Here is a 10,539-nt window from a genome sequence, read left to right on the forward strand (position 1 = left end):
AAACTGAGGAGTATTCAGACGAGTACTCAGACCTATTTTTGATCCGGTTTTAGTGTACTCGACCATAACTCGGCTGGAAATTTGATTTATCTTACTTTATCTAAAATTTTAAGGTGTCGAAGAAATGTCTCAGCTGGAAACTTGAAGCAATATTGAGAATCTATTAGGGGTGTAGAAAGTCGAATCTTATACTATATATTTTGTTCGGAAGTTAACTATTGTTGTCGATTGAGTTTCCCAATTAAATTAGCATGTGCATATAAGATCAAGAAACAGTTTGCAGGTCAGCAGGAATGTTGTCACCTAATCATTATTTGTGGTCCTCCGAGTATTATTTTCGTGTTTTTTTTTCTCTTTCTATCATTGCTTCAAGTTTAAAAAACTCGACATACAAATGATATGCAGACTGATATTCAGAAACAGAATTGTAAAATATCATCCTCTCAAGGATATTTTAATGTGAGGTCTCTGAAAACTATTGAACCATAGTAACTCTTAATCTCAGATGTAAGAATCATAGGATGATATACTCACAATGCATAGCAACTACTATTCTTGACAAAGAACTAAAACCCATGAAAGTAACCTTTTGTGCATCATGGACCTTCTCGGCTTTCAGTTTCACTTTTTGATGCAGAAATGTATTTTCGATGACCAGAGATGTTAAGCAGCATCCATCGTTATCACTCTCTACTTATATCCGAGCGTTCTTTTGAAATCAAACTTAGGACATTCTTGTGGTAAACCTCTAAATTTCCGATCTCAACCAGATGAGCTACACGGGGTGGGAATGCACTGTTGTGTACCGGTTCAATCTTATTAATGAGTAATGACTCGTAAATATGTTCTAGTACTGTCACTAACGGATTATTATTTTGAAATACTCCACATATACATGAAATTAGTGAATAGTGATCTTTGAATTAAGCTAAAAACAGAGTAATCCTTACATATGAAGAAGAACGAAACAAGTATGCTAAATATTATCACTTATACAAGCCTGGAGATCAGAATCAATTACTCAAATATAAGTAGTTAGTACTGAAACTTTGCTTCACTGCTCTGCAACTCTCGTAAACGGACAGGGATAGAGTAAATTTCTTGATTTTCCTTGCCTTTTTCTTCTTGTTGCTTCCTCATCTTCTTCGTCGCTTCGTTCACCTTCGACACCATGTTCTTACTGATCGAAAGAAGTTCCAGATTATTTGTAGTTAATAGTTATAAACTAGAGGGGAAGAAAGATACTGGAGAGTGTATATGAAAGGTTTTGTGCATGGTAGTAAACAACACATGAGCCTTCTCTATTTATAGCCCCAGATGTTTGCTTGAAGAGTGACTGATTAGAGTATATAATATATAATTATATTGCAATTATATGGTGATTGTTAAAATATTACAGTGTATTGAACTAGCTAGCTTGTGCAAAATATAAAATTTGGGACCACTGACATAAATTATATCTATATATTCCTACGTTACATCCGTAAAAAGAAGTGCCGCATTCATTTTGAGACGAGAAAAAATATATTACGATTGAGAAGTGTGACATTTATACAATTTTAGAGTTCTATCAATTCATAACTATGATAGTTTGGTGCGACATTTGTACAATTTTAAAGTTCTATCTATTTATAAGCGTGATATTTTGGTAAAGAAATTGATTTAACATATTTTGTTCCGTTTTTTCATAGAAGAAAAATTATATAATAAGTAAAGAAATTGATTTAACATATTTTGTTTCGTTCTTTCATATAAGAAAATTTATGTAACAAGTGGGTCCCACATAACAACTAAAATGTTTCCAAAAACTTATCTTCACAAAGGCAGGATTACCAGTCCTGTGCTAGAATTCAATTTTTCTACTTTTGAAAGGTTAGGAAAATGCATATGAGATAGGTGTATGAATCTGACCTTGATTTGAACTGAAAGATAACAAAAAGGAGTAAAAAGATAAGTTAAGTACTCGAATCACTACTGTTCGAGTACTCGAATCACTACTGTTAATTACTCCGTCCGTCCCATTTTGTTCTTCCTATATTGACTTTCGGTATTGTTCACGGTAAGCGATTGACTATTAATTTACGTCTAATCTATAATATCAAACATAGTCATGAGTGATCTTATTGGATTCATATTTATCAGTACTTTAATACAGTGAAATTTTTATATTTAATACTAATACGAATTTAAAGATATTAACAATCGAAAGTGTACATTGACAAACGTGTCCAACACAAAAAACACAGAGAAAGACAATAGTTCTCCATTTCTGTGGACAGTGGATATGTATGCATCTTGAACAAAAAACACACCTTTTCTAACTGTATGTGTTAAATATGTGTTTGAATTTATAAGTTTACTAAATAGTCCTATAGGTCCCTTGAGAGATTATACATGTGCAAACTGCAAAGCCATGTGATCATGTGTGTATGCCTGCTACATTCTTGTCTTGTTCCAGACATAGGTTTTCATGATTCTTCCTTAGGTTAACTAACAACACACATGCATGCAACCCGGAATTGACTCGTTTACAAACACGAATTCGACCCGAAACAACCAATCTGTGTCACTTTCCAAATACAAAACCCCGGTTTTAGCATGAACAATTTTCGTCGAGAAAGGATGGAATTCTCTTAGTGATTCAGAAATTGGAATCTCTTTCCAAGAATCAGCATTTGCTGAGTACAGCTCAGCTTGTAGCAGTCGTTGGCCAAAAGAAGAAACAAGACGTCTAAACACAATCCTGAGAATTTTGTAGTCATTGCAAATAGGATCAAAACCTAACCCTACAAAAGCCCTTACATTGGAAAATTCTTTGTTAGGACTAGGAAGTATCTTGAACCGTCTAGTTGCCGGATTCCAAATGTATATAACACCACCATCATAATTGTATAAACAAACGAGACCATCAAAAGAATTAATATAAATTATACTAATTTCACGAGGTGGCAGGTGGTAGAGCTTAACGGAGTCTTGATGGGTATCATGAACTTCAATGTAATCATAGTCTGCAATTCCTGCAATCTCTGTAAGATCTGATCTATAGTTTAGTATAACAGCTTTGTTTTTGGAATTGGCAAGGTGCGTTCGGATGAATACATTGTTAGATATAATAGATCGCCACAATTTGCAAACTGATTTGAACCGGACAAGTGATTTTACAGGCAGCCATGAAAGTATCTCGAACATGATTTCTTCAGGTAAATAACTACAATACCTTCTTCTTCTCGCCATGGAAACCCAAACAACCACCCAGCTAATCGACTATATGTTATTATGTTCTTAAACCCTAACCGTAAGGTCGCGATAACATGAAAGTTTGGAATAAAGTTGGACGTACTTGATCTATATATGTACTCCTATAATATGTTATTTTTATTAAACACATTCATATTTGGAATAGAAATCAACATATGTTTATTCCTTAAATCTAACTTTATTTATACTAATAAGAGCATCTCCAATTACCACATAAAACCTTTGCTAAAAATTATTAATACATACTATAAATAAAAAATATAGAGATTATGTAAAAAATATTCATCTCCAATGGTACATTCTCCTTATTTATAAATATAGCCAACCTCTTTGATGTTGACTATATTTGTTGAACCACTACAGATTTGTAAGAAATCTGTAAAAAAGAAATTTAATTATTTATTATCATATTAAAGTAATATATTCTATTTATAACAATATAAAATTTTAATAACATACTATTTTTAAAAAATAGCTAAACAATATAGCCAATACCATCGAAGTACAATGCCTTACAGGTTCAACAAATTTTACATATTTGCCTACAGGTCCAATTTAGCTAATCATTTATAACTAATACCATTGGAGATGCTCTAAGAATCCCTGAATGCCATCATCAATATATATCAATATATAAAAGATCTTCTAATTATATATCATTATATTCTTATATATAATTAGTCTAATGCACTTTTTATTTAAAACTAGGGACTTTTGCCTGTTATCCGACAATTAATTAAACGTAAACTGTTATATACATGAAAGTAGTGGGTATATCGTATTCTGAGCTGATGAACTCTTAATTATATTAACGAACAAATACAAATGCATAAAGATGTACCAAAAACCATAATCAGTCATTTTCAAAGAAAACTACCAGAACCTGTTACTTGATTAAAATCTCAAATCAATGTCAGGATTATCTTCGCCAAGGTAATTTCAGCATTAAGCCATTGACGATTATAAAAGTGAACTTAGTAACAATCCGAATGCTTTGTTAATTAATATAACACGTACATTACCTCAATTATGATGCATAACAGGTATAGTTAGTGGCTAAAATGTTTATCTGCATGAGTCATAACTTTCTGCCCGCGCTACGCACGCTTATTATCCGATATTTTAGAAACGTAAAAATAAATAAATAATCGCCCTTTTATTTATTTTATTGGACAATAAAAATATATAAATGCACCATATTCCTTCTTATAAATGAAAAGAATCGCGACACTGTATTCCGAAATGATCATCCTCTTAGTTATATTAACGAACAATTAAAAAATATATAGATGCACCAATAATTACATGATCCATGCAAAGAAAACTACGGGAACTATTGCTGGGTAAAATACTTGAATATAAACGAAAGGATTTTCTTCTCCAAAAAGTTTAGAGCATTAAGCAAAATGTGTACTAATATTTTTAATGATTACATGTGTTCTTAAGGATCATAAGAAGAGACCTTCGTAACAATTGAAAAACTTTGTTCAATAGTATAACATGTATAATACCTCATTTATATTTTGCTTAACAGGTATAGGTACTCGCAAAAATGTTGCATCTGAATGAGCCATAAAATTTGATATACTCTCTTTAATATGCAGAGTTTGATGGTCAGTGGTCATTTTGTAAATGTTTGACAATGCCAAAGATGTCCAAAGATGCAGAAGAGCATGTGTGTGTTCTAGTAGAGGCCCAATAACTGGCTAATATAGTTTAATTCAGTAGACTAATGAGAAGGTACAACATGAAGAATTAATAATCATGGAGTAGTGCTTAACCGAATGACGCTTGAAGCCTCAGATTTTAACTTATATATGTCTCCAAAATTTGGCCTTAATCTGGTGCCTCAAACTTCCACTTGCAGACTACAAGCGCTGGATTGAAGTTGATTTGTTTGATGACATTTTAATGTGAACATATGGACTAAGAAAACAAAAATTAGACTAAAAAAATGGTAGCTATAAAGTCTATCGTGTAAGAGGTAAGAGGAGAATTGAACCTTTATATGTTTACAATTTAACACACTGTACATTATAAACGAATATATTGTTTTAATCTTTTTTTTACGCTTGAACTATTGATTTTACTATGACACTGGGATTTTCAAGTACATATTAGTTTGCAGGTGTGTTAGATATATTTGATAATGTCATGGCTAATATATTTTATGTTTAGCTTTCAGATCTTACGTGAACAGGATAAATCAGTACTTAACTGTTGATCAGTACTTATACTGGAAGTCAGGACTTAAGGATATCAGTACTTATATTATCAGGAGATAATCATCAGAAGATAGATATCAGAACTTAAGTGCTGAAGGACGATCAGAAAAGGACAGTAGCTGATTAAAGGAAAGAAGATCGAGATAAACATAAGAAGAGATATGCATGAAGAAGGAATTCCGTGAAGAATGGAATACTTGGAAGAAAAGATATCTGATTGATATATTTTAGGAAGCAGAATTATATTCCATATCAATTAGTGATTATCTTGTAACTGTGTAGTATATAAACACAGACATAGGGTTTACACTATATGTGTTATCATTATTAGAAAAGATTATTCATTGTAACCCTAGCAGCTCTCGTGATATTTGTTCATCACTGAGAGGTAACAGTTCCATACTGTAACAGAGTTTATTGTTTCAATAAAGTTTGTTTTCTGTTACTTAAGTTCTTAAAGTTCGATTTGAGTGTACTATACACTGTATTCACCCCCTCTACAGTGTGTGTGTGACCTAACAATTGGTATCAGAGCCTATCTGTTAACATACATACAGTTAAAGATCCAAACACAATCATGTCGGACACAAAAACTCCAACTAAGCCTACCACAACTGAGGAACCACCAAAGACACAAATTCAGAGTCGGTATGAGACCATCAGAGTCCCCATAATGAGACCATCTGAATATCCCATATGGAAGGTAAGGATGACCATGTTCCTGGAAGCAACAGATCCAGAATACCTGGATAGAATCAAGGAAGGTCCTCACAAATCAACCAAACTCGCTGTTGCAGTTGCAGGTGAAGCAGCAAAGACCGTACCAAAGGAGAAGAGTGATTATACTGCTGAAGACATAGCATCAATTGCTAAGGATGCTAAGGTACGACACTTACTGCATAGTGCCACTGATAATGTAATGTCAAACAGGGTAATCAACTGCAAGACTGCTAAGGAGATATGGGATGCTCTGGAAACAAGGTGTCAGGGAACTGACACAATTAAGAAGAATAGGAAGACAATACTCACTCAAGAGTATGAACACTTTGACTCAAAGACTAATGAGTCATTGAATGATTTATATGATAGATTTGTCAAACTTTTGAATGATTTGTCATTGGTTGATAAAGAGTATGATCTTGAAGATTCAAACCTTAAGTTCCTGTTAGCTCTTCCTGAATGCTGGGATTTGAAGACAACGATAATAAGAGACAACTACAATCTTGATGAAACAACTCTTGACGAAATCTATGGAATGCTCAAGACTCATGAGCTGGAGATGGAACAAAGAAGCAAGAGGAAAGGAGGAAAGTCAAGGACAGTTGCTCTTAAGGCTGAAGAAGAATTCCCCAAAGCAGCTTCCTCAAAGAAAGACAAGGGTAAAGCTCTTTTCATAAAGTCTGATACTGAGTCATAAAGTTCTGAGAGTGATGATGACTCAGATTCTGAAAGCTTGCCTGAGACTGATGCTGATGAGGAGATGATGAAGCTGTGTGCTCTTATGGTGAAAGGAATCACAAAGATTGCATACAGGAAGTTCAGGAAGGAAAAGAAGTTTTCCAGGAAAAGCATAAGTTCTGATAAGAAGAATTTCAGAAGATCTGAAGGCAAAGGAGGAAAGTCTGACAGAGGAGATTACACCAATGTTAAATGTTATAACTGTGGTGAGAAAGGCCACATATCTCCTGACTGCAAGAAGGTAAAGGGCGACAAAGGCAAGGCTCTTGTCACAAAGCAGAAAAGCTGGACAGACACCTCAGACTCTGAAAGTGAGGACAACTATGCATTGATGGCAAATGCTGATAAAGAAAGTGCTGAGAGCAGTTCTGAAGCTGCTGAAACAAAGGTACCTCAAACTACTTATGCGTTTCATACTGATGGTATTAATGAGTTGAGAAGATATCTTAAAACCATGTTTGTAAGCTATAGAGATCAAACTTTAACATGTGAAAGATTAACTTCTGAAAATCTTGCATTTAAGAAAAGGAATGATTTCTTAGAAAAAGAGTTAGTCATGTTCCATCAAACTCAGAAGGATAGAGATGATGCTTTTTATGTTAGGAATGAAGTGCTAAAATTAAATGAATCTCTAAAAACTGAGTTAGAAAAGGAAAGAGAGATTATCAGGACTTGGACTAACTCTGGCAAAATAACTCAAAATTTTCTAAGTAGTGGAAACTGGAAAGAGGGCTTAGGTTATGGAGAAGATAAGAATGATAAAGGAACTGAAGAAATTAAGCCTGTTGTTAAGCAAAAGCCAAAGTTTAAACGTGTTAAGTTTGTAACTGTAAATTCTAAAAATGAGAAATCAGAAGTTAAAGAGGAATTAACTTCTGACAAACTGAAACAGGAAAAGACAGCTGAAGTGAACATAGGCTTAATGACAAAGAAGCAGCTTAAGCATAAGCTGAAAAATGTCAAGAATGCAAACAAGGTAAAATCACCTAGGAAAAATAGGAATGGAAAGGAAGGTGTGAATAAAAGCAATGTTTATAAACCTGTTCCTGATGCTCCTAGGAAAACATGTCATAACTGTGGAAGTTCTAACCATCTGGCTTCTTTTTGCAGGAAGAATAAGAATATTAACTCCTTACCTTCAAAATCAGGAGTTAAGAGTCAGTCTGTTAGATACAAACCACAAAATCCTTGTTTTCATTGTGGTAGTTTATGGCATTCCATCTATACTTGTAAGGAATATCATAGTTTGTACTATGATTATTATCAAATAAAACCTTCTTTGAAGAAAGTTTCCATTGTTCCTTCTAGTGTAAATTCTGATTCAAAGTCTGATAGTGTAAGTTCTGATAAGAAAAATGTTAACATAAACTCTAATGCTAAATCCGCTGCAAATGTTAACAAACTTAATAAGGCCAAAGGATCCAAGCAAGTCTGGGTCCTTAAAACTAATAATTAGTGGTCTTTGTGATTGCAGGGCAACATGAAAAATATTCTAGTTCTGGACAGTGGATGTTCAGGACATATGACTGGAAATAAGGCCCTGCTATCAGAGTTTGTGAAGAAAGCTGGCCCATGTGTTTCTTATGGAGATGGCAATATTGGAAAAACATTGGGATATGGCAATATCAATCTTGGAAATGTCATAATTAAACAAGTAGCTCTGGTCTCAGGACTTAACCACAACCTACTGAGTATAAGTCAAATCTGTGACAGAGGTTATCATGTTGATTTCTTTGAAAAACATTGTGAAATTGTGAGTAAATCTAAAGGCAAAGTTGTTCTGAAAGGATACAGGCGTGGTAACATTTATGAAGCTAAGCTTTCAACAAGTACTGATGGTTCTGCAATCTGTCTGTTAAGTAGAGCATCAATTGAAGAAAGCTGGAATTGGCATAAGAAACTCTCTCATTTAAATTTCAACAATATAAATGAACTGGTCAAGAAAGATCTTGTGAGAGGATTGCCAAACACAGTATTTGCTCCTGATGGTCTTTGTGATTCATGTCAGAAAGCCAAACAAAGAAAATCTTCATTCAAGAGCAAGACTGAAACATCAATTCTTGAGCCTTATCATCTTATACATGTTGATCTATTTGGTCCAGTAAATGTCATGTCTATTGCAAAGAAGAAGTATGCGTTGGTCATAGTGGATGAGTTCACCAGATACACATGGGTGTATTTCTTGCACACAAAAAGTGAAACTGCATCTATCCTGATTGATCATGTCAAACAGCTGGATAAAATGGTCAAAGATTCTGTGAAAATCTTAAGAAGTGATAATGGCACTGAGTTCAAGAATTTGATAATGGAAGAGTTCTGCAAAAGCCATGGAATAAAGCAGGAATTTTCTGCTCCTGGAACTCCACAGCAAAATGGAGTTGTTGAAAGGAAGAATAGAACTCTCATTGAAACTGCACGTACAATGTTTGAAGAAGCAAAGCTTCCAACCTATTTCTGGGCTGAAGCTGTGCAGACTGCTTGTTTTACTCAAAATGCAACACTCATTAACAAGCATGGAAAAACACCATATGAGATGGTAAAGAAAAAGAAGCCAAATCTGAAATATTTTCATGTATTTGGATGCAAGTGTTTTGTTCTCAAGACTCATCCTGAACAGCTATCAAAGTTTGATCTAAAAGCTGATGAAGGAATCTTTGTTGGATATCCACTTTCCACAAAAGCCTTCAGAGTCTATAATTTGAGAACAAAAGTGGTCATGGAATCCATCAATGTCTCTTTTGATGACAAGAAGATCACTGGTCTTAAAGATTTCATTGACCATGATCAGCTGAGATTTGAAAATGAAGGCTCATATTCTGATACTGAAAATCCTGACAGTCTAAGTCCTGATACTGTAAACTCTGGTGGATTAAACTCTGATGTTATTGAAACTGTGGTGACTACATTAAAGGAAGATGCACCTATGTAGGGGGAGCATACTCAAGATCCCACCACATCTCAAGAAACATCAGAACATGCATCTGGCTCTTCAAGTTCTGATTCGTCAAGTTCTGATAAGCCAAGTTCTGATAGTGCTGAAAATCTAAATACTGAGGAATCCAACTCAGAGAGCATAGTTTCAGGGGGAGCATCAGAAAATGAAAATGAAGATAGCATGGATCATGGGGGAGCATCCAGTTCTAGAGAAAACCTTCCATCTGTAAGGAAGTGGACAAAATCACATACACCTGATTTGATAATTGGAAATCCTGATGCAGGTGTCAGAACTAGAACAGGTACTTCAAATGAGTGTCTTTACAATTCTTTTCTCTCTCAGACTGAGCCAAAGAAAGTGGAAGAAGCTCTTCAAGATGCTGATTGGGTGCAAGCAATGCAGGACGAGTTGAATGAATTTGAAAGAAACAAAGTCTGGACCCTAGTGCCAAGACCAAAGAATAGATCTGTTGTTGGTACAAAGTGGGTATTCAGAAACAAAACTGACAGTGATGGCATAATTACAAGGAATAAGGCAAGGCTGGTTGTAAAAGGATATTCTCAACAGGAGGGAATTGATTATGATGAAACATTTGCACCAGTTGCTAAGTTAGAAGCCATAAGGATATTTTTGGCTTATGCTGCTCACAAAAAGTTTACTGTC

General features: G+C 34.4%; 1 protein-coding gene across 1 annotated transcript; it reads right to left on the minus strand.

Moving 5' to 3' along the window:
• Positions 1-1,035: 1,035 nt before the first annotated feature.
• LOC141664424 (putative F-box protein At3g23260) lies at positions 1,036-3,234 on the minus strand. Its single transcript, XM_074470375.1, has 2 exons — positions 2,558-3,234; positions 1,036-1,180 (listed from the first exon to the last, which is right to left on the minus strand). The coding sequence occupies exons 1-2, from the start codon at positions 3,232-3,234 to the stop codon at positions 1,036-1,038; spliced, it is 822 nt and encodes a 273-aa protein (XP_074326476.1).
• Positions 3,235-10,539: the final 7,305 nt, after the last annotated feature.

The sequence above is a fragment of the Apium graveolens genome, chromosome 6, assembly GCF_009905375.1.
Source record: "Apium graveolens cultivar Ventura chromosome 6, ASM990537v1, whole genome shotgun sequence".
NCBI lineage: Eukaryota > Viridiplantae > Streptophyta > Magnoliopsida > Apiales > Apiaceae > Apium > Apium graveolens.